We start from the raw sequence: 26,217 nt of genomic DNA, 5'->3' as shown, positions 1-26,217 counted from the left end.
AATACTTTCAGCTCAGATTTCTATTACCAGATAAATGGCAATCTGGGGCTCTGTTGACTAATGAGAAGGTGAACATTGGGCCTCCCACATTCTTGTCATGGCTGAGTGTCCCAGGCAGGTGACATGGGCTAGTTTACAGGTCCTGGAATAATTCCAGCCAGACCTCAGTTTTCAGACTCTCATGTCCATCACAGGAGAAGTGCTCACAGTTTACTGATTCCTGGAGGATCTGGCAATGATGACCATGCTGCAGTCTATCACGTGCAGTAAGCCTTACTCTAGGGAGGGGTTAGGGAAGTAAACTGTACCAGGGGAAAGTCAAGGTAGAAAAGAGTCTGTCACTTTTTCTATGTGTCCTGAGAAAAGCAATACTAGTGGAACACTTTTTTGCGGTCTGGTCGGTTCAGAGGAATAGTTGAGCTGGAGTAGCATATCCCTGAGATGGGAATGGCATCACATCAGTGACCATAAAATAATGCCAGTGCCAGTAATAGAGGAGAAGGTTAGGGCCCTGTAAAAGGAGAGGTCGATGGGAGTCACACATTTAACAGACTCTTTGTGTCATTTTGATGCCCCATTGGCTTCATCTACTCTGGTAGAGAGGGAATGGGAGATAGTACTTACCATTTAATAATGTCTGAACAAGAGCTGAAAAGCAGCCTCCTTGTAGCAGCAAATGTCAGAAGAGCAGAACTGGGGTCAGTAAGCTGAACCGCTCTTTATCTTTGGCTGTGCGAATAACAGAAGATCTCTGCAGTACTTCAGAGCACAAAAAGGGAATGGTGGGAAGGCACTGCAGGACTCTGAGCACTGAAGTGCATCTGCCCTGCAAAGTGGACAGGTTACGAGCTCGGGTAAAAGCAACAGTAATCTGTTAGTCTGTAGATAAAGTCACAACCAAGCTCTGGCAAGAGGAACGTATGCAAAGGCATGAGAGAGTTAAGTTTAGGAACTAGGCAAATTCTGCAATGAAGACAAAGCATCTGTCTGAAGCCTGATTTCAACAGATTCACGACTAATGTCACATATAAAGGGAAGACGTCAGACCAAGGTCAGAGATGACAGTCCACACAGGGATGTCTCCTGCTCACCCCCAGCACTCCATGGGGACCATGAGATACAAGCACCTGCTCTTGCTCTGGGGGGTGGAGAGAGAAATTCCACATTCAGGTGAAACCCTGACCACACTAAGGTAAGTCACACTCCCAAATCACTTACTATTTCTAAGGCTCATTCTTTCTCACTGCCATCACAGAAAGTGAATTTGAGCCCATACTGAGAACTCTCTGGAGATCAGCTAAATATTGTTAATTGTTGATCGTTTAAGGCTCGCAACTGATTTTATGCATTTTCTGCCATTGCGTCAACTAGAAATAATCATTGCACTCCACCACGTTGAGAGGAAAGACTTATGCTGAGATCAATTCTGCTGATCAATGTTCTAATACAATATTATTCTGTGGGGTAATTTCAGCATTTAACTTTTTTCTGGTAAACGATTTCCCATTGCCTCACTGCAGGGTTCAAAACAATCATTATCACTAGTTCAAACTGTTAATGAGGTTAAAAGAGATCCTGAATCAGCAGAGCAGAATCTACAACCCAAGAAAGCTTTTCCCCTCCTGTGCCCTCTGTCTACTCCTTCCATTTTGGTAAATTGACCAACTCTTTCCAGCAATTTGTAGAAAATACATTTTCACTGGTTAATTTTCTACTGGAACCTGATTCATCCAACCAGCAAACTTAATGACAATTTGTCTGCAAATTGTGCTTTATATTGCACCTTTAGAAAGAGTGTTACTATCTTTTTCTATGTAATGTAGAAATATTAACATCTACTCTTACACAGTCTTTCATTTTCTCTCTATACGATCTAGCTGACCTCACTCCTCCAAAACTAAATGCAGTCAGATAGTATCTGCCAGCAGGAGGCTCCAGGTTTTTTAAGGACAGAAGAGGGAAGAAGTAATTCTCCTGTGCAAAAACCAGTGGAAGTATTCCCCAATCATTCTGTTCTTAACCTTATGAGAATTTTTTCGGTTGCCTGAGGGAATTAAATTCTCAACAGGCTGGGGAATAGAAGAGAAGCTTGTACTCAACTAAGATCCCTGGTCCTTTCAGCTTTCCTGCCAACATATGGAGAAGCTACCAAACCTACCAGAATAAGAGCAAGCATAACATGATCTACCAAACTACATGTGATGGCAGATAGTATCAAACTACACTCAACATTCTGCTGAAGGAATGACATTCTCCGGTCACAGGTACGGGTATTTTTGCCCATAGTCTGGGCTCTCCTAGGAGTTGTGTTGGAATGGAAAGCAAGCTGCCAGTTGTGAGATACAAAGTTAGAAATTACCTAAAGCTGGTAAGTCAGAAATAAACAAACATTTCCATCATAAAAAGACTGGAGGAACATACAGTGCCCTACAGCTAAGGAAGGTGATAACGAAATTACAGATGAACAGGTAAGTACTTGTATCACAGCTGGCAGAACCGTAAGAAGCTCATCAGTTTGGGCATGGCATTTCTAGCTCAGTGAGCCTCACTATAGAAATTTCACTAGTATATTACAACTACCTCACCTCATATCACAGCTACCTCTGCTTGCTTACTACGACCATATCACTCAAATAGACCAAGAACTTACAGGTTCCAACACCAGCTGAGTAGCTGTTTGATTTAAGCAGTGATAGAGGAAGAATATAGAATAATGCCAAAGAAAATGAGCTATTATTAAAAAAAAACCAAACCAAAAACTAAACACATTTATAACAAGGGCAAGATTCTCAAGGTGCTACAGCAGAACAGCAAGAAATACAGGAGCATGACTTTGGCCTAAAGAGTCTAGTAAAATTACCAAGCCATCCTGACTTGTTCTCTGGAAATCACCTCAAAATTACAGCACAGCTGCCCACTCAGGGCATTAACTTAATTTCTTTGTGTACAAATTCCATCATATTACTGTTCCTGTGAAATACTTATTTTTTGATCCGGTAGCATTGCTACATGTCCGTAGTTCTCTGATTACTGACTACTTGCCCTGAATTGTGGGTCTCATGCCAAGAAAATTCTATTTTCTGTCAGTAAATGACACAGCTCCACTGCTGATTGATTTTCATAGGCAGAGAGTATGTGCTGTGTGTAAGAGTGAGGATGGATGCATCAAAAATGTTGTTCCTAAAAGATCAAAAGTAGATAGATGAAGACATCTGGACTGCATGATACTTCTGGCTATCTTTGCTGAGCAATGCAACACCTAATAAAACTAAATTACACCAACTCTCCTAGATAAATTTTAGTCCTGTAGCACAATGAATAAACTATTGATTTTTCAAACAAAAATCTTTCTTCATTCTTATTTCAAATTTCATCAAGCCAATCTAACAAAAACCTTTTCTTTGTTTCTCACCAAAATAGGATGAATATGGACACATTTCTAAAGGCAAACCCATCAATGAGGCCAGACTATTAGATGGCATGGGCCCTAGAGGGCCAAAGCATTTCAGATTTCATTTCAGATCAAGCCACACACTGCAAATGAAGGTCACCCCGATGAAATGAAGGATAGAAATATAGTCTGTTTGAAGATCATGTTAATGTATATGCTACACTAACATTACTGGGGATGAAATATTTAAATGCAGATACTTTTCTGACATTTCAAAAGGAGCCATAGCAATGTGTTTCACAGCAACTTACTGAAAAGAACTGCAAAAAAGACCCCAGGAATCAAATTATTATATAATTATGGGGCTGATTCTCATCTCAAGCCACTAGTTTAAACTTTCTGTAACCAGCTCTAGATTGCAGAAGGTCAGCTGATTTAGGATCAAGTTGAATTTCTTATTAATGTCTAAGTGTCTAGAGAAACTTTCTACTAATGAGAAATGGTAAAATGTGCTTTTTGATTCCTGTGATTCACACTGTTGCCTGAAAACAGAAGATGGGAGCTGGAAATAAAAACTTTCACCTACGTTATCAGAAGCTACTGAGGATGTCTACCCTTCACTATGATCTAAATGTTACATATCATTTGCATAAACAAAACTACTACACAGCATTTGGTGAAAGAAAATATAATTTTGGATGCTTTTAATAATGCTTTCTAAAGGACTTTTATTTAAACTGTACATTTCCCTAAAACATGACAGCTGTGAATGCGGATGTAGAGATATCACATCCTAAGATATGTACCAGTGGCTTGCTTCAGCAGAGCTCGTGTATGCACTACACCGCTATAACCCAAAGCCTCTTTTTGTTGCTTGCTATACTGAATACCAGGTTTAATTTCTTTACAAGTATTCTTATATCATGTTTCATACAAGGTTTCTTATTTTTAATCAAAAAAGCCCTCTTTATATGACTTAATTTACATGCTTTTTCAAGCAAGGCTATCTTTCAGTGGTTTTGCACATGGATTTCTGGGCATGACAGTAATAAAAGTAAATCATACTATTCAGAAAAGAAAAATCCTGATAAAAATAAGGAAAGCTTTGGGATTAAACAGATTGAAAATATCTCTTGACTTACTGCATCAGAGAAAGTGTGGTTTGCAAAAGTGAATACCTATGTCAGAAATACCGAGCTTAAGATAAATTATTTAAAAATGTTTTGTGATCACATCTGCAATGGACTGAACTTTCTTGAAAAATTTCCCTGGGGAGCTTTAAAAAAACCTTTATTAAAGTAAAAAGCATGTGCAACAATACACAAATATTAAGTGGAATGCTATAATCCTGTAACAGAAAAAAAAAGAATGTCTGTGTAAACAGTCAGAGTACCTGGTTCTAGAGGAAGTATCCATGGCTGGTTATCAGAGCTCTGTCTCTAATTAGCCTTTTTGATATCTGATTAATACTCTTACACTGTACTAGAGTATGAAGTGTTAACAGATGCTTTTCAAGCTATCAGCTGACATCATCTTCTTTCACTGAGAACAATTAGGGAAACAAAAATGAACACTGATTTGCCGATTGACTCTACTGCAAACCTAAAATTGCCATCTATGTGCACTTTGGGCACCTTTAGTTCACCATTTTGTCCTATCACACTCTTTTCCTTTTTCCCCAAGTAGAATTCACGAAGTTTTGCTTCACTATTACTCACTTCACTGAAACTCATGCAAATGTCTCAGAAGGTGCTTTGCTATGTAAAGCTACAGACAGAATTACTACATCCATATCAAAGCAGGACCCAACCTGCAGATCAGTTGTTACCTCAGCACCACAGTTAACGTTTATTATTGTTGAGGTGTTAAGACTACTTAGAAATGGTGTATATCCACAGTTCTTAGCCAAACTGATGGCAGCTGTAGCATTCAACACCTTAGAAAGCCAGGCTCCTGATGCGAAACTATGGTTTCAATAGGAAGAAGTTACTTGTTCTCTGAAGTCCCACAGTGACCTTCTGCACAATTTGGCATCTTAATACTTTTACACTTGATCTAAATGATTTACTCTTCAGAGTTGTAAGTACTTTTTATTTCAATATATGTGATCACTTTCTACAAATTTTTAGGACTTGTTTCATAACAGAGTACTATCTGTTTGCATTAAGCTGCAGATAAGCTGGCCTATTTTTATAGGCTATCACATATTCATCAGAAATGGCTGTAGTTGGAAAAGCAATTGGAAACCCACGGAACAATATATCTTTATCCTACCACGAGACATGGAATATGTACCACACAAGATAAAGCTAATTGGGAACAAAGGGAACTAAAACCTCTTTAAATTGCATCCAGTAAACCCACTCCCAGGCATAACCCAGCATTTGAGAAAACATCATCAATAAACACAACTGGTTGGGTATGGTATTCCATGCGGCAGGCTCATGTGGTATTCCTAGTGCGAACATCATTGGTATTTTTAAGAGGTGATAATGATTACAGACACACAATCCAAAAGTTCATATAAAACAAATGTACCTTATGCACAGGAGGATGCTGAAAGCAGTATACTTAAGCCTAACATGCAGCTTTTAGACCAAATTCAATCTGCCAAGTGTTTCCAGCCAGTCTCAGCCCTGTGATAGAGGAGATAGGGAATAGCTGAACTGTAAGTAAATGCACCCAGGTAGCCAGACAGGAGGAGGCGTTTGCACAGGCTGACAAATTTAGAGCATCCACGGCTGTTGCTATAAATGGCTGAGAGACCAGAGGGTGGCAGGAGCAAGGCCCACAAAACCTCAGCCAGCCCAGACAACTGCCACACTGGCTCATCCTTCCCGAGGTTCTGAAGTGAGTGAAAAATATTTATAAAGAGTGGTTCACACCAGTTTTCAAAGTAGTCCCCTGTCACTACTGAAACTGAGAGGTGGAAAGACCGAAAAAAACCCATAAGGAGATTTCATGAGGATCATAGTGATGAGTATGTTTTATTAACTACAGTACAGCTGTATGTACTGGGTCTGGCTGGGATGGAGTTAGTTTTCTGCATAGCAGCTTGGATGGTGTTGTGGTTTAGATTTGTGATCAAAACAAGGCTGACAATGCTCACACTTTAGCTATGCTAAACAGTGGTCGCATGGCATCAAGGCTTTCTCTGCCTCTCACAACTGCTGCACCCCCACAACCAGTGAATAGTTTAGGGGTGTGCAAGACATTGGGAGGGGACACAACCAGGCAAGTGACCCAAACTAACCAAAGAGATATTTCATGGATTATAACATCATGCTCAGCAAAAAAAAAAAAAAAAGAGAGGAAGTCCTTCCAGGAGATTAGCCATCTTTTGCTCAGTAACTGGCTGGTATCAATCTACCCATGGGAGGTGGTGAGTGACTGATTACATCACTTGTTTTGTTTTATTTCTCTTCTCTTCCACTTCTCTTTTGCTTATTAAACTTTTTTTTTTTAATCTTGATCCACAAATTTTATTTCTTTTACTCTAGCTTTCCTCTTCCCCTGTCCCACTGGTGAAAGTGAGTGAGAGTGGCTGTGTGGGTCAGTGAGCAAGACAATATTGGGGTTAACCCCCAAAGCTGTGCTATGCTATCATTCTAGTGTATGCACTTCAGACATTCTTGTAGTGGTAACAATTCATTTTTATTTTACAGTTTCTATCTTATAAGATGCCTAGAAATGAGGAAAAGGGGCAACTCATGTTTACACCTGGCATAGGTTGCACTAGAATTTTTTTTCAGTCAACAAGGAATCTGGTTTAGAACAGTGCTCCACATCTGGCTGATGGCTTCCCAGACATCTAAGGTTAATGTGTGACAAAGACTCTGGAACTGCTCAGGGGAAGGTCACAGCCAGAGGAAACTACAATATAAAAGAAGCGCAAAATGATGCTATCTCAGATGTTGAACATGTATAAGAAGCTCTTTTTAAAGGACATCTAGATTTAGGTAACTTCTTTTCCTCTCTCTCTCTTCCCCCTTTTCTACTAGGCTTTAAAACTCTTCAGAGCATGAGGGAAATAAATCTATTAGATGGGAGAAGCATGTGAAGGAGTGGTCAAGAAAATAACTTCAGTTTTAAATGTGTTTAATTTCACACATCCATCTTCTTCCTGACCCTATTGATTTCAATAAGTTAACCTAGCTCACCACAAATCTGTTCTACTACTGAACTTCAAACTCTTTTGGAGAGAAAAATCTTCTGGAGATCTGTGACCTCCTCATTTGATAAATGGCAAATGTCCTGTACGTACTGAAGAACATTCACTCATATATGGGATGGACAGAATCTTGGTTTTATAAGTCTATGTAAGTGAATAGATACCACCAAGATAGGAAGGACCGAGCCATAAAGCTACTATGGATTAGCACTAGTGCCCTCCACACAAAAGATCAGTGTAAACTAGAGTTAACAAGTGTATTAAGCAGGAGTATGAGGAAGGGGATTTTGAAAGGGAATCGAGACATAAAGATGTGGAAGTGAGGATGCAGTAGCTGAAGATGTCCATTCACACATGGTGGATCTGTGCTGATTTACAGCAGCTGGGGACCAACCTTTTGCTAAAAGTGAGGAAAGTGAGGAAATTAATAGACTAACCTTTGCATGACTTGTTCTTTGAATTCAGCAATGAACTCACATTTATGATTCTTGTGTCTTTTTTCTGATCCTGCTGAAACTTTCACGCATCCAGGCCACTAACATGAATACCATGAGTAGCTCTGGATCCAGTGCCTCCTACTGTGTTGACATTCCCAGTATTCTATTGTGGGAAAGAAGTCTATACTGGTCTAACTAATATCACCTAAAGCAGTCAGAAAAGCTTTTTTACTGCTACACTAGCAACAGTCTATATCTTTTTCTATCTATAATGCCTGCATAATTTTTCCTCTGATATTTATTAAGCCCCTCGAGACATTATACAGCTTCAGCATACCCTCCTTTATGACTTCATGCTATTTCCATTTCTTTGTATGAACATTTCATTTCTCCTCCTTCTACGGCATTTCTTCCAGAAGTCCTTCCCTTATTTAATGACTTCTCCTCACAAGTATCTTTGCAAACCCATCAGCATCCTGAAGCTAACTGCAAATATAAAATGATGGATGGGAGATAAGAATTGATTTTTTCACCTTCCCCTCAAAGAGGTCTCTCCATTATCTTTAGGCTAAATAGTAACCCAGTGTCTTCATCTATGCCAAAAAGTGAACTGACCTACTTATAAGGCTGGTCTCCCTCTTCTGTACACACAACTGCCTCTCAAGATGCTCTGAATGAACAAGCAAAGGTCTCTACTGCTTGCAGAGTTGTGGCCTGTCCCACTGTGTTCTGTAAAATGGTGTATCCGACATCGGTATATGTCTCCTCAGTTACACTCTGAAGTATGCTACCAGAAGTTGAATGCAGATAACCAGTTCTGTTGCAAGCTCCTTCTGTTGATTTCTTATCAATCCACCTGCTCATTCAATAGAAAGCAGGGATTCCTCCCAGTCACCACACAGTGGTAAGAATGTTGCTGCTACTATGTCCATAACTACTACTATTAGAAGCAGTATTTCTTAATTCCTGGGCAAGTTTCCCCTCAGATGGGAACACAGGACCCAAATTATTTTCCCCATATTCTTCACTGGAAAAAGACGTATGGAGTCATCTCAAACACATCTAAAAGGGGAAATTTCAAAGTGTCTCCTGCCGTCATTTCAACTCTATAATTAATAACGCTATATGCAGAATGGCCTTCCACACCATTTTCTCATACTCATACATCCCAAATCAGAAAGAGAAAAAGAATGTCCCCTGATACAAAGTATCTATGTACTGCTATATCATTTCCCTTAATTTATGTTGCATTATTGATGCACAGAATGCCGTACTTGAATAATGTAACAGTAAGGCTCTTACAGAAAGCACTAGCACCAGCTTTAATGTGTGTCTATAAAGATAAGAAAAATATATTTCCTAAGTCCAGCAGTTTTTGAACAATATATTTTCAAGTTACAGGAATGCTCACCATGAGGAATTTAAAATTGAGGTGAGAAGGGGGGGATAACATTTCTTCTAAAATGTTAATGAGCTACTGCTTTATAAAGTGAAAATAATCAACAAATCTGACATATGAACAAACATTATGAATATTCAGGAAGTTTAAGCTGCTGATTCAACATTTTCTAAGAGTGTACAACTTTTGCACTGATCACATAAACTATTATTTTTCTTTTCATCATAAGTACACTCTACTGCGGTGTCAATGTGTTGTCGTAACATATGCATTGAATTGCAAGTATTGTAATTCATCCAGATGGCAGGAAGCTTTGGAATTGTTATTCCTATGGTACAGATGTTTAACAATCCAGCCATATGGCTCCAATAAGGCAGCCTTTTCAAAGATTACAAAAACTACACTAAACATGCAGCCTTGTAAATTTGAGTGCAATCCTGAGGTATAAATGTTCATATTGCTACAATATAAAAGCATACATCATGCTATGAAGTTGGCATGTCTACTGGAATTACAGATTTTATGAAACATTATTTAAAATCCTGAAAAGAATCAGGTCCCAAATTTGCATAATTTCACCAAGTCAGCTATTAAAAGAACATTCCTTTTTTTTTTTTTTTAAATTCATTAAAGGTGTCAGACATAGGCTAACTGAAAAAATGGGTAAATAGCTACATGAAAATATAATAATGTCCCTAACCCCTGGCCTAAATGACCTACCGCTCTAGGTAACAAATTGAGATTCAACCAACATGACCAAAAATTTCTCTATAAAAAGATTTGTCAAAGTCAAGGAGCCCTGAAGATGGTTGTGGCAATTATAATGTGAAAAGCTGAATATAGAGAAACAATCTGAGATCAGTAATATCTTGACCAAGAAATGAAATAACCATGAAATGGTCAATCTATAACTGTACTGAATTTTGGCAGGTTTGAATGACAAATAAATGGCAGCAAATAAGATAGTTAAATCACTAATCCTGTCATTATTACATCCTGTCAAACTGCATAAATTTATACATTAGAAAAGGAGTGTAAGGTATAGGAGTGAAAAACAAAACTATTAAAAACTAAAATATGTCAATCTATGAAGAAAAGTTGAATTCCCAACTTTGTGTTTCATAGTTGTTCTTTTCTGCCAAAGTGTCAGATATAAGTAGATGCTGCTTGCAGTTCCATCTTCCTTTTCTCTCATGCTTGGGTCTCCTGACCCTTTGTTACCTAAAAGAAATGTCTCTTTTATATAAATCTGTTGTGCAAGAATAAGATTAAAATGGACAGGCTGAACAAAGCATTAGTCTATCAGACAAAAATGTATCCACTTAGTACACAAGGGATCTTTCCACCTGACATATTCTTAAAGGGAAGTATTCAATTACCATCTACTCAAAGGGTAAAAAAATCATGAAAGAGCCAGGTAATATTCCTTTTCTTTCTCCTTTTTTTGAGCAGCAAAGTATTGAGAGATGCTTTATCTACCACAGATACTAATCTAGGCAATATAATTTTAAAACATCCTTACAAAAACCTTGAAGGGCAGTTGAACCCTGTGGTTGTTTAAAAAGATATTTTCTGCAGTTCATGCATTTGCTTTGCCAAAAGCTTACCTTAGCATACAAAGTATAGTAAATCATAGTTGCTCTGATTTACTACCCAGCCTATGCTGCTTGTTCTCAGGGACAGCTCAGTGAAAAGCTATGTCATGTATAAGAACATTTAAAGAAGGGGAATTGTTTTGCAAAACTACCAGAATGGTAGCAACCATTTCTAAGACATCAGTGGAAAAAAAAAAAATGCAGATGTACATTTGCAGCATTTTTCAGGTGGTATTTTTTTAATACAATTACAACCCAAAAATATTCTAAATCCTTTTAGGCACAAGGACAATTTCATACCCAAAAACTGTTTAGCTTAAGTACTAATGGGCTGACAGTCAGATGTATAACAGTCAGATGTATAACAATTTAAATTATTTGACCTTGTGCCTGAATTCCACGTTTTATGGAGCAGTAGCATATACAGATCTCAAAAAGGTGAAGACATTGAAGAAAAGACTGGCAAAGCAAAAAGCTGTGGGTCAACCTGATTATTTAGAACTGAGGGTAGATTTTATTAGACCTAATCCATTTAGTAAGTCTCAACAGGAGGAAAAATATAAAAAAATATATCTGACATTCCTTTAAAAATTAGTAAATGAGAAGGGAAAAGATCAAAACAGTAGCTGAAAGCCTTCAGTCCTGCTTTAAAAGCCAAGAAACAGTCATTAATAGAGATTTAAACTCAGCTTTCTCTAGTCTAAACATGTCACTGTTAATTACAAAGCTATTTAACTTTTTCAAGAAATAAAGACTGCTATTAATGAAAGGAGAACCAATTAGCCTTTAATCTACACACTGTTTTTTAATCAAACTTTCTTTTGATCATCAGACTCACTGCGGGACATATTCTCTCCTCCCCATGTTGTAGTGGCTTCCATGATTGCTAATGGAATTGATTTTAAAGGGCTGGCTGAGTGGGGAGAAGCTCTGCAGGGCTGGAGCTTCTTTCCCTTCATGTCAGTGGGGCTTAGCGGAGGCACACTCATCCCCAAACCATGCCACCCACAGCACTGGCAAGTGGAATGATTTGGATGGTGTCTCTTGACCTCTCTCTTGTAGCAGCTGCCATTAAAAGAGCAGGCACTGAACGTGTCTGGAGGAATGTGTGATGAGTATGAGGCTACCTGGTTAGGAAACAGCAGAAAATACCAATTTAAAGAAAAAAAAAAAAAAAAAGAAACGGGCAAGGGAAGGTAAAAAAAGAGGCAAAAGCAGGAAGGTGCCACCAGGAATTAAAATGGGATTCACTGGTAACTGCGAACAACAATGAATAGGAGAATTTGCTTGTTGGCACAGAACACACTCTGGAAAACCAGACCAAAACTAATGGGACCAGGGTGTGATGTGTTAGAAACAGAAGAGATTACATGAAAAGCATCACATTTGCTAAATGTTGTGCCTTCAAACTATTGGTTGCAGGGTCAGAGAGTTTCAATGAGGTTTTTTGCTTGGATTGTGGACTGGGGTTTTTTTTTTTGCTATGTGGCTACCTGTGGTATCAAAACAATAAGACCAAGTCTCTAGAATCAATCATGATAGAGAACCTTTTCCTTAACATCATTTCCCTCTCAGCTGCACTTGCTGCTCAGATCTCCCAGGATAGAGGAAAGTTAGAAAATGTCCCTGAGGCACACACTTTGCAATTATGACCATGTAGATAATGAAATATAAGGCTGACTCCTGCACATGTGAACAACAGAGAGAATGTAAGTTCTATCTGCACTGTGTTAAACATTAAACTCCTGGTCTGACCAGATACCTGCTGTCTGTTCTGCATTAGCAAAACTTTAGTGTATGCTGTTCTTTTTTCATAATATAAAGACAAAATTTGCCTGGCAGAAGCAGAATTTTTGAGTATTAATACAAAAAAGAAAGCACTTTAAAATAAATTGTTAACATCCTCAAAGAATCAGAAAGTCTGCAGAGATCTCCTGTTGTTGCAACCAGTATGACAATAAAAAAATAAAAAAATCAATAGATTGCAGAGAGAAAAGTGAAAATAAATATGTGCTGTGTCAGACAGGAATTTGAGTCACAAAATTCAAGTTGGTAGTAAAAGTATGTGGAACAACTGCTGAAATTATACCGACACTGGAGAAATTTTAAAGGTAAACACATAGTTAACATAGGAAGTATTTTAGCCAAGACAGTGTTACATTAGATGTTTTTCAGTACTTGAGAAACAGCATTTCACACTTCAGAAGATCAAATCATTATTACTCTCTCTGTAAAATAAGGCTGATTTTTTTCTAATGCCTTATCTCAAAGGGCTGGTAAATTTTCACAGTCCAAAGCCCCATTAAAGTAATTGTTTGGTATAAAGGTCATGTAAAATGAGATTAGGGTGCGTTCATGTTTTTGAGGTGCTCATATATCACAATACAGGTACTCAGATAAAAACACCAACAGAACTAGATAGTAATAGCTTTAAAGCACTATGTCAAGATATTTAAAGTTAGCTGGATAATTGTATCATTTTCACATTTAAATTATTCCATGGCATTCTAAACCTGTCAATAAAATTTGGACTCTGATGCTGATCAAAACCTCCTCGTGTTTTTCTTGCGTCATAATCACATCCTAACAAGACGTAGACAAGAGATCCCCAGCTCCACTCTACTTTTGAGCAAACTGTAGCAAAAGTGTTCTGTCTCAGAATACTTAGAAAGCTGCAATACTGAAAATGCGTGACATTAATGCACAGGACGTTCTTAATTAACAAAGCTCTTAGGTGTTGCTGACCCCTCAGACTGACCTAACACTCCCCAGAGTTTTAATTTTCTTATACAGTGCAATTAGGATAAAGTTCTTCTGACATTTGTGGAGCTTTAAAAGGAGCAAAATTATTGACAGGAATCATGTGAAACACAATGAGATTTTAACTGTCCTTACCTGAAGTAAGAACTTCCAAAGTTATGAGGCAGAAACTTTACACTGCTTCTTAAACTACATAATAGTTTACTCCTAAGAGTGTTCTCAGCACCCCTAATTATTTAACATTAGTGAATATTTGCATAAATTCTCCCCAAAGTAAGGTCTGATTCAAGAAAGCACTCAAGAAATTCCTTAACTCCCTCCCCAATGATTTCAGCAAAATTTTACTTAAATGCTTGAAATGCATATACCTGAAATGACCTGAAATGTTCCGTATCTGCAATTCTGACTGAAATCAGTGCAACCTGAAGGTTCTGAGCAGCTCTGAAAATCAGCCCCTAATATTACTACTGCAATACATCTTTAATTTGTCTACGGCTCCTCCAAAAATTACTTTTAATTGTCACATCCGAATCAAAGCTCTGTACATACGTATACAGTAGTCTCCACTTTCATAATATCCAGGGCAGCACTGAGATCTTCGCCGATACATAGTTCTTAGTCCTCTTCGATATGCTGTTTTATAACTTATTCTAAATTGCAAGACAGAAAGCCATTTGACAATATTGAAAATCAATGCCTACTGTTGGAATTATATTTGTGTTAAATTATAGTAAGGATAGCATTCAATAATTATTTTAAAATGCATGAAAGCTTTTGATATTAAAAGCCACAATAAAAAAAAATCAATACTTGTTTTGAAACTTGAAATATAACTTGTATTATAAACACAGTACTCATGACGGTCAATCACCGTGGCCCTTCCTTGGAATTAAAACATTTCTCCAGTCCTAAAACAAGGGCAAGGAGCTTCTTCAAGAATAAATGATTCATTTGTGCATATCAGCAGGGTCAGCTATCATCAATGGAATTAACAGAATCTTCTACAGAAACCACTGTGTCAGCGTGCTACACAAGAAATGACCCCAATGGAAACTACTCTCAATACACAAAATATGAAGTTAACCCCAAGTGATTTCTTCCTACTTGTTAACCCTTTCAAGGCACTAATGCCTTGCAAAATGACTTTATAGGCCCAGTTCAGATTTAAAGCATGTTTTCCCCACCACAATATGTAGTCCACAGGAGTTAAAAAGTGTTAAGCATTCAGTAGCTTTTCTAGCCTTAATCATAGCATTAGCAATGATACCACATTAGAAAGGAATATTTAACAGTGAACACTTCAGAACAGCTTTGATCCTGTTAGTTTATTTGAAATTACCCAAACTGAACAAAAATCTATTGTCCCTCATGTTAGATAAATTGACTGCATTTGTTCTGCTGCATTCTAATCTATACAATAGTCCGGAAAGCTCTGCATCTCTGTTCAATTCCATACATTGTAACACAGAAGCTAAAAAGCAAAACCCCCAGTCAGGCTGGGGTGTGGGGTGGTGCTGAACAACCTCTTTGCTACTGAACGCAGGAAAGTTAAGGTACCAATCAGGTTTCTAAAACTCCCTTGAAAGATTGCAAATATTAGTGGATGACTGCTAGGATACTTTTCTACCTGGACTCAGAATGACTATAACAATGATACCCTGTGTCCTGGGAAAAATTAACTTTTGGTATCAGCTTTCATTCAGTGCTAGAAATGGACCCATCCTCATTTTACCTTTACTTTCAATACAGATTTGGGTGCAGTATTTCAAATATGGATCCATACATAATTATCACTAACCCTCAAATGCCTGATTCTTCAAGATTTAGGAGCTGCAGGGATTTCATACCGTAGACACGGACATGTCCTGATCACTTGTTAAAGACAGTTGGTCATGTAAAAAACACTTCCCCTCACATGGCAGGTTGAATGCCAAGGATACATACTCCTGAATGGCCCAATAAGAGACTGACTACCATTGATCTCACTCAAAATTAATGCAAAAAATCTCTCTACTTTATTTAATCAGTGCCCTAGAATGCTAAACATTCCGGCTATTGTACGAGAACACATCTTTCCGTACATATCTAGAGTATCACAGAAATTTGGACAAATGGAGGGTACGCGAGGAGATAAAAAGACAAAATAAAACTAACAGTTCTGGGGATTAGCTCTTACCTATGTCTAGTGCACTTGAACCAGTTCAGTATGTCAGTACATCTTGTATAATAGATCTGATCAAAAGGATGAGCGTAAGATTCCTGTACTGTCACAGCATAGCTAGGAGTAGACAGAAAAAGAAAGTGAAAGGCTGTTTGTTGTAACATGAAAAGCTTCAGTTCACTGTATATGCTACTCATCTAACTCCAGCATGAAAAATAATTAAATCAATAATCTTAGAAACTTTGGGCATTATCAGAAAAACAGAAAAAGGCTTCCTTCAAACACAGCTCTTCCTGAAATTTTTTGAAACATGTCTAGCTTGGGCTCCATAACTGAAATAGGCATAGAGATTTCAGTCTGAGTAATAAACCATTCCCTTCTGGAAAAAAACTAAAATTCATGGTAGTTTAGAAGGTGAAAAGGGCATTTGGTTAATTTGATAATGCAAATTTTAGAGGAGAAGAAACGTTATGTTTTTTAAATATCTCAGTTGACTTCTGCCTAGGACTGTTCATTTTTGCTTGTACTCCACAATGCTAGTAAGAGCTCATATTAACTTAGCACTGCTGCATTTTGCCAGCATGATGGGATGCTCACATTTTACCATTTTATGATGAAGTAGCATCATTACTTCAAATATTGGGTGCACCAATCAAATAGATAATTTGTATAAGGCTGAAGAGTGTTTATTTTTCTGCTGCACAAATTTAATCCTTTTCAGTTGTAGCAGAAATAACCTCTGAACTGTCTGAAAATTGTAACGTGCACTAACTGGAATGTAGATTTGGAACACTGACATACAGTTAGAATAGGACCTCCCTTTGTACAAAGGAAGGGATATAAACAAAAATGGGGCAAATTGATTAGAAATCAAAGAGCTCCAACAATACTAAGAATTCAGCAATCTCCTTCCCAAAACACTACTTATTCATACAACAGGTCCTGTATTAATTACTATGGTTATATTGAAAGTGTCTGGACCTCTCACATGATATAGGAACACTAATCTCATTGATTTGTTAGTGTCAGCCATTTTAGAACACTGTATTGCCCTAGAGTAAGTGTGTGCACTGCCTAAAAGACTCATAATCTCAGGTTCTGATCTGGAAACAAGTTCTACTTTATCAGATCTACAATATCTTTGGAGAATGATACTGAAATCATCCTAGGCAGGGTCAAAACCCAGGAATTAGATGCTTCAAGTCATTCATTATATTGATTGTTGATTTCCTTCTCATCAGTGGGGCTGCTGATGTGATTAAGCCCTGTGAGATTGCACCCGTAAGGTAATACCAAAATGTTTGCTTGGAGGGTCTGACTGGCTTGGAATCGAAGATTGGACTATTACTGCCCTGCTTGTCATGCCCTTTCCAGACAAGCCAAGATTCTACTAGATGTTGCTTTTGCCCTCTACTACAGTTTGCTGGGTTTGACAATAATGTTTTTACTCCTACTAATGCCAAATGTAAAATATTTACATTGCTCATTATTCAAGTAAAACAGTAACACTCACAGATCTTGATTATTATTTTATGATCCCGTTTGTTACCCAGCAATTGCCCTAACAATCTTTTCCCTTTGATTTATTAACATCTAAGTAACAAAGTCATCTTGGTCAGCACAACCAATCAATTTTGGTATTTAATTTTTGTTTCTCCTTGATTGGGTCTCTAGGTTGCTGACTTTCTTCAGACAAAATCAATATTTTATTCCTGTGCTCTGAATGCACTTCACCTCACAACGCAGACTGCAAAATTTTATTCCTGTATAGTCTTTGCTTTGCAATTGCATTACCTACAAACAGTTAATTCTCTCCTTAAGGCTTCTGAAATGAAAACACAGTACAATTAAAGTACGATTCCATTTTTGCTCTTGTTAAAGGGTTTATTTTGTTAAAGTGTACAGTAATTCATATTTGTGAGGAACTAAACCACAGACCAGAACTGGAAATTTAGCAAGTTAAACTTAGGAGTACAGGAACTTTAGCCTCTGCAAAGAGACCCCGCATGAATGCAAACCCTATCAAAGCTAAAGAGTTTCTCTGTACTCCTAAGAACTGCCCTGCACAGATCCACTTTTAAGACCAGGACACTGTAACAACAGAGAGAACAAGAATTATCAGGGCCTTTAATTCTCAGTGCTTTCATGCAGATACTCTTTGATGCTGACACAAATTTGGCAGATACAGCCACAAAGTTCAGGACATACAGAATAAGCCCACATGTTGCAGCAGAAAGCGCTTAAAACTTAGTTGAAATTTCTAATAGCCTTGCTCAACGCAACCAGAAAAAAAAGCAAGACAGAACAAGGCCACAGTTTCTCCAAATCTCTCCATGATAAATGAAAATGTGTCTCTGCATTCTTCTAGCTGAAACTGTGGAGGAGCTGAGAGACAGGTAACACAGGTGCACGGGGTCTACAGCTCTAGCTTTAGAGACAATTCTTTGGGATGATCCAAATCCTCAAAGGCACTCGGAAGCACTATTTCTGTCATGCAAATCCATGTCCTTTTGTGAGGCAGGGTGGTATTTAGCAAATTACAGTTCTTATTTTGCCTTTCAAATGTAAAAATCTGAAAAAGTGAGTAAAAAAAAAATTGGGATGTTATACGTTACCTTTCCCAATGACTACAAACATTTGGATCATCTGGGTTTAGGGACAGAGTAGTTTTGAGCAGAAAAGACAGAATAAGCCCTTTTAGAATCCACCTGAACAGCATATGTGCCACCATTGTTGTATCTAGATAAAGAAAAGAAAGTACAGCCATTAAAGACAATTTTGAAGAAAACATCCTTCTAGGTCTTTTAATCCTTTCTTTTGTGCAAATCTAAATACTGTGGAGTTATTTACAAACTGAAATACTTGAAAAAGCAATCAACTAAACAGTAAATTTTTTAAAAGTGCAAGTGCATTCTAAAAGGAATCTATATGTTTAAACCTACTAAATGATTGAGCTTGATGATTACTTGATGATTAAGCTACCCAAGATGATTGATGATTAAGCTACCCAAGATATTGATAGCCCCAGTGATTCTTCCAAAGAACATTTCTGATACTGATTATTTTTACAGCTGTCTGTCTGTACCGACAGAATACATAACTGAGGTACTAAGATAATCTATTCTTCCATCAACCTATAGGCAAATGGAAGAATACTCAAATACCCCCTTTGATTTATTTAAATGGGTTTTACATCTGTCAATATAGCAGGCTAGATCTGAGACATATGCTTATTATATGACTGAAAGAAAATCAATTCACTTTTCAACTCTTAGATGGGGAATCACCACTTAGAATGACAGAGGTCAATGTACTGGGTCACATTATGCAGAATGCTAAACACAAACCAAAAATATTTGCACTGAAGTTGGAAATAGATTATATAAAATTCATTAGGTGTGGTCTCTTCACCATCTTACAGTTCATCTATTAAATATGTACTGACTTATACCTACTTATTGCTCATTTGTGGCTTTGAAATCAAAGTTGTGGTGTTTGCCTAGAGACCCCCAGTGAGATCAGTCAAAAATACAAAAAAGATAGGAATTATGAGGCTGCTTTTAAACATAACTGCATCAGAGGTGTTAATCTGTTAAACATTGTCAGTAAAACATATTTTTAAATATCCATTTTAGGCATTTATATCATCACATAATCCACCATTCAAATCAAAAGTCCCATAAATTATTCCTGGCAACAAGATTGCCCTAAAAATAGATTGAATCTTCATATGATCATCTAAAAAACACATGGCTCATTGCCTCACAGTCCAGAACAGCAAAAGGGATGTTAAGGGGTTTGCTCTGCATGGCACTGATATATAGCCCAGCATAAAGAAGTCATCACAAAGCAGAATGAAGAGAAGAGAGATAGCCAGGAAAGCTGATCTGAAATTACCTCCTGATTCAAAGCCGCCTTAGCTAGTTCAAGGACACCATTGCCTTTAGTGGATTCGAAGTGAAGATCCCAGTGGGAGTAATAGCTCATCTTTTAAATTATTCCTAGTGCTCTGCTAAACCCAAAGATAGGTCTTAAGCCATGTAAGTCATATTAATGTTAATTAACATGATTTAATGTTAATGTTCCTCATGAAATGGATTTAAGTCTACAAGTGACCATTCTCTACCTGCAGGCTGTTTCAAAGTCCCATGGCAACAATGCAAAAGCTTACTCTGGAAATTAAGAGGGCTGACAAGACAAGGACGTGAGAGAGAGTTCTGTTTATTGAAAAGACATTCACTACACTTGTCCTAGACAGTACTACACATGGAGGAAAAGTGTCTTGAACAGCTGACCTGCAAGTGCTCATGGGACGCAAATTCAACAAAAGTAATGTTCAAAGCCCAGAGCTTGTTTGAGAGTAGAACTGAACTTTGTTTTAACACCACAGGTACCAATAGATGTGAAGTATCCAAGTATGAGGCTCAACAAAATGACAGACAACCCTTTAACCCCTCCAACAAAAATACCTTCAAAAGATGCCTTTAAAGTATTATACTAGCTACCATTTGAATAACACCAAAGTACAGAGGACAAGTTTTTCTGAGCACTGTATTTAGAGGGTGCAATTTACCCCCTTTTCTTCATTCTTCACACCTTTGATACATGGCAAGTCTGAACAAACAAGACTAGAGGAAAGCCTGCTTCTCTTGCTTTGACCGTTTCTAACAGAAACGGTCAAAGCAAGAGCAAGGCTAAACTGCTTAAGGAAATACAGTCTGTAAGAGAGGGGTTTTAAAATCAATACACAGTTCTGTGCTCAGTTTGCTAACTTCTTGAGGACATCAGCAGCCTGGGTTTATCCCTATATTAATTAGAGGCAGAAAGACAGCCTGACTTCTACCTAAAGAGAGCGAGCCATTTCACATTTAACTAAAGCAGCCCCATATCTGAATTCTGTAATTCTCAGAGTTCTCAATTTATTCTTAAGAAAACAATGTATCAGTTTAGTTTTTAAACCAAACAAACACCAACAAATTATTTATAAGCCTTAATAACACACAGAATATTTGTTTACAATGTATTTGAAAGAGGTTTAAAGTTGTTTTCTAAACTTTTCATGCTAATGCAATTTTATTATGTTTATAAATGAACCGTTTTGTGCAATTAATTTTCTAACTTTGTAAGTCAGTTCGTATATCAGAAACATCAAACTCTCCAAATACAGCAGAACCTCATTCGTCTCAAGTGTCTCTTTTTCTAACTGAAATGAAATATTTCACTTTGATCACTGTTAATAGAAAAGACTTCATACCAAAATGGAATGGTTGCTATTACAAGATTCAGAATAAAACTCTAAAAATAGGAGCACATATATTAAAAACCAACATCAAAAAAGAATCCAGTAATGACATCTAATACGGAAATTTTTTTTCAGCTTTTATCACTCCCCATAATACACACACTACATTTCCTGCATTCCTTTTAATATTTGGAACATACTCTCCAAGGAAGCAGCATCAGCCTTTCAGGGGGACAATGCCTGTAACTTAATTAAAGATATAGACAAATTACAGAAACATTTCCAGCATCTGCCACTGCCACTCTCCCAAGGATAGGCAGCCTTTTGCGCTTAACAAGAAAATAAATGACACATAGGTCCTCCATGCAGTCCCTAAATGGACTCTAACTTTTTGTCTCTCCAGGCCTGATTTTTCTTTTCAGGAATGAAAGAAGCCAATTTAGGGACAATTTGGCAGGAAAGAAGGTCTTTCAGTACAAAATACAATCTGGTAATTTTTCACAAGTGTCTCATTCTTTGTTAATTATAACTGATTAAGTTAGGTATGTGTTACTCCTTTAAGCCATTTTCATGTACCTTGCTCCTTTTTGAACTAATTTCAGTATTTCACCTTTTCACCTACTGGTCATTGGTTCCATCACAAAAGAAAGGAAACACACTTTCACTGTTAAGTTCCAAATCTTAGCTACAGAAAAACTAGTTGGTGGCAAGTCACTGATATATTTATCTGTGGATTCACTTTACAAAAACCTTTGTTGGGGAAACCGTGCTGGGGTTTGCAAAGAGACCAAAAGAGGCAACCAATACTTTATATTGGATTAAGTACATGAGTGTGGACAAAAGGAGGTTTGTTACTCTCTTTTCCAGTTTGTACAAAACAAGCTGAGGACAACAGCACCCCATAAGGTTAGGGCCTACATGCAGAGAAAATAAAACCCCAAAGAATCCTTGCTTGGTGAAGCAAGTGTCCCCTAAAGATTTCTCTGGGTGTTAAGGACCTGGTTTTGGCAATATTCCTGAAAGAGGACTAGCGCATAGTTTAGGTGGCTGGGAGAAAAAAAGAAAAACAAAACCAAAACCACAGATTAAATTTCTTCTTTGCTTCCTTGGCTGACAGACTAGAAAATTTAACTAAAAATGACCATCAGAGAATTTCCTGTTAGGGGCAGAAGCAGTGAAACATTTCATTTTGACATTTCTGTCATAAAATTTTTCATAATACGACTTTGACACGAAATTCAAGCAGAATTTTCAGTCCAAGACAAAGTTCTAAACTGAATTCCTTTCTCTCAATTTGGGATGAAATGAGTTCTAAACCAGGAAAAAAAAAAAAAAAAAAAAAAAAAAAAAAAAAAAGCCAAATACTAATTTGGTGTTCAGCTGTAGTTAGGAAAACATTTACAGAAGTGTTTTTCACTAGCATGCAATATTCTTAAATCCTTATATACTTTTGAAGATCATTCCTTTAGATGTCTAAATGTATATGCAGTCTATTAACCTCATCTGAATTTTCCCCCCAAATTTCCATGCAATGCATTTAACAAATAGCCATGTTAAAAAGTCTTACCCTCAAAGTGCTAAAATTCCTAATGGATCCTGTTTTTACAAACCATCAGCACATGAAGACACACAGTATGCTAACAGAATCGCAGAAGAAACCTCTTCCGAATTTGCTTGGCCCTGTGAGCAACAGAAAAACAGAAAACATTGGGTCAGAGAAAGTGTATTTGGGGGAGTGGAAACAAACTAAGGCAGAAATGAGATAAACCATTCTAAGCAATTACTTATCCTAAGATAATTGTGCGCTATCAGACTACAGAACACTACCCTGCTTTCAGCCATAGCAAGTGTCCAGGGAAGAGTGTGAGAAGATGGCTGGTAGGAACACAGCCCTTTTAAACTCTTTCTGGCTTCCAGCAATTTGCAACTTTGGGACTTCCTCAGCCACGAGTGGTATCTTTGTGTTTAATAGCATTTGATGGATTCTATTTCAATAATTTGTCTAATCACTTTTGATCCATTAAAATGCAAATATCAGGCCCCTAAATTTAGTGTCAACAGCATCCTGTGATGGTCTCACATCTTAGCCATTTACTGTATGAAATACTTCCTTTTGTTTTTCTGTCTGCCTCCTTAATTTCATTTGACACCTCCTTGCTCCTCTGTTGGAAATCAATCATTGATTCTCAGACTTTGTTTCTTATTACATAGAAAACATTTGATTTATATGTAGACTTTTTCTTCTGTAATACCCCAACAAGAAAATTCAGTTACTTTCAGGAAGTTTGATAAAAGACGTTGCAAAAGCCTTCTAAAAATCTAAATTGATTTTTTTGATCCACATGTTTACTTCAAAGAGTTTTAGCATTTTATGAAGGCTTTAGAATTCCATGGTGATTATTCATAAATGTATTCTATTTATCAAGAGGTTCCCCAATTCTGCTCTTAATTATAGTTTCTACCAAGTAGGAAAATCTAGGTACATGAAAATTAAAATGTATTCTAGTATTTGTGTGTAAGCAATTGAGGAAAATGCGAGAGAATAGTTAAGCCAAAAACCAAAAAGTTGGATTTCACCGAAGAAGCATTAAAGTGACTGAGTGTTTGCTGATTACACTATTTTAGTCTCTAAGTAGTAGCAAGCTTCCAACAAGCTGCCCTCTGTGGCATTCCTCCTTCTCATCCCATCTGAAATTTTCATGATAGTTTAGGCAAGGGATCATTTAAACACACACTTCATTTGGCTCTACATCAGATTTTGTTAGAAACAAGCTGTTATGAAAGCTAAATGAGGCCATGAGTTTCAAAACTGATCAGGATTTTTTGGATGCCTCCATTTATGATTAATAAATTGAGATACCATGAAAGGGCTGAATAATATGCAGAGCTCAGAATGCATGCTAAGAAACAGGTTGTTTTAATCTGGGCAGTCAAGAACTAAGCTGTTCAAACTCATAGCCACATCTAAAAATTGTTGCCATGACCAACAGAAATATTGTCAATGACAGGTTGTGGTTTTGTTTGTTTTTAATGAAAATTTAAAGCTGTTTTAAACCGACAAACATTTCCACAAAGGATCAGGTACAGAATACAAAAGCAATGACAATGTGATTCTTATCATCTGAGCACAGAGAAATTCAAGTGATAGAAGAACTAGCAGAAACACCAGACTATGCAGTGAGTTGCTGGGTTTCCTCTACTGACATCTTGCACGATTAATTCAGGAAGATAGTAGACAAGAAGCTGCCTCTGTTAACAAAAGATGATATTTCAGTTAACAGAGTCTATTTAAGCTCCTAGAAGTCATTGTACTGAGAGCAAGTTATTATCCCTTACAAGCAGGGCAAAACAACTGGTCTATAATCTGTGCTACAAACCCCATGCTGTCAGTCATATATTCAGCTTTTCCACGTTCTCCTTAAGCACTGCTCTCTCTGAGGTTTGTGTGCATCTCTGCCTGTGATGTCAGGGCAGTTCAATAGCTGGAAGTACCTGGAGCAGAAGTCACTACTATTCACAAATGTCCCCGATACCATTTCCAGACATCTGTCACCTGGAAGTGACACAGACAAGGGGATAAACAGAGCTGGCCAGGCCAGTACAGCTGCTTTTGACTTTCAGCAGGTTTCCTTCGCAGTATCTTGTGAAGGCCCACGGGCTCACGGCACAGGACAAGTTTGTACAGTTTTGTTCCTCAAAGAGACCAATCCCAGCAGTGGCACAAGCTAGGAACAGAGCAAGAAGATGCACAAAACTAGGATCTTTCTTACCTTACATGAGTTCATACAATGCGGACAAGCCTGTTCCAACTTTGTCCTTCTAGCCATAAGGGTAATGCCAATAAACATAAGCAAGAACCTTAACTTTTCAGGATAAAAGTATTCTGTGCTCTCTATGAAAGTTAACCATGCTCCTCAACCAAAGTTCATTACTGAAGTTACAGTGAATGTTGGGAAAGAAACAAATTTAACAATTCTAGGGTATTTTCTGTAATTAACATGACTTGGGAAGTAAAAGAATAAAAGCAAAATTTAGAGATTTTCATAGTTTATGGGGATGTCATTAAGGAACAGTATAAAGAGCTGCATCCTGAGTCCTATTTGCTAAGTCTCAGCAGCAGCCAACTCTGCTACACCATTCAGTGAAATAGGTGCTGTTAAGTACAAATAAAGGAACTAATTCCATTTCCTGAAATATTGGTTTAGAAGCTTTCTTTAAAAGAGTGGATAAATGCACTGGGGCCCTAACTGCTAGAGTGCCCTCATGACTCTCCCTTATATTGTTTGAACCACAGTTGCTCAGTTTTCCAAACCTGGGTGGGGGCTGACTTCAACGGGAATCAAATGCCCAAATATCTTAAGTTGCTTTACATTTCTAAACTCTAATATATATCGGCGTGAGTTGCAATTGCTACAGTGAGCATTGTTACAGTTTCATGGATATCATATGAAGTCTGAAGATCTGATTCAGCACTAAGCACTCTTATAAGATGACTTTGGGTCATTGGGAGCTTGGCTAGAGCAAAGCAGGAATAAATAATGAAGATCTTTTCAATGTATCAAATGTTATTTTTGGAAGCTCACGATTGTTCTTTCAGTGCTCTCAGAGGAAAACTGGGTCAAAATACCACAGAGACAGGCCACTAGGCAAGCAATCTAGGCAATTAGTTTAGTTACAGCTAATGAGGTATGTTTATCAAGACAAAGGCTGGTGTATGTGTCTAGGTTTCAGAGGACCTGAATTTAAATCACACTATCAAAGACTTAAGGTGTGACACTGGATTAGCAACGTGTCAGGGCTAGACTGACGTAGCTGAATTTCCACCCAAGTTCTGCATCTAGTATATTCTGTAGTCTAGCTCTGAGCCTTCAAAGGCAGCTAACCACCATACACCAGGCTTTGAAACTCTGGGTGAAATTTAGAACATGTCTCACTATCTTCCACAGGAAACAAGGGAAGAGGACTGACCAAGCTGTCAGGTGCTTTAAGAACAAGCCTACCGCAAACTGAAAAGTGATTTTAGATACTGCAACAACAATGTATAAACACGTGTCATTATCC

At 37.6% G+C, this 26,217-nt stretch overlaps 1 protein-coding gene across 9 annotated transcripts in view; it reads right to left on the bottom strand.

Moving 5' to 3' along the window:
- MEGF11 (multiple EGF like domains 11) overlaps positions 1–26,217 on the bottom strand; it is a 292,920-nt gene that overhangs the window by 191,977 nt on the left and 74,726 nt on the right. For all 9 annotated transcript variants that reach the window (XM_026856302.1, XM_026856305.1, XM_026856308.1 and 6 more), the window contains 4 exons: positions 22,724–22,836; positions 18,530–18,653; positions 15,930–16,031; positions 14,303–14,403 (listed from right to left, as the gene is read on the bottom strand). In XM_026856302.1, the coding sequence (XP_026712103.1) occupies positions 14,303–14,403; positions 15,930–16,031; positions 18,530–18,645 (319 nt within the window). In that variant the 5' untranslated portion in view covers positions 18,646–18,653; positions 22,724–22,836. The remainder of the gene's footprint in view (positions 1–14,302; positions 14,404–15,929; positions 16,032–18,529; positions 18,654–22,723; positions 22,837–26,217) is intronic.

The sequence above is a fragment of the Athene cunicularia genome, assembly GCF_003259725.1.
Source record: "Athene cunicularia isolate RWA chromosome 10 unlocalized genomic scaffold, athCun1 chr10_part1, whole genome shotgun sequence".
NCBI lineage: Eukaryota > Metazoa > Chordata > Aves > Strigiformes > Strigidae > Athene > Athene cunicularia.
This window is presented reverse-complemented; position numbering and strand designations above follow the sequence as displayed.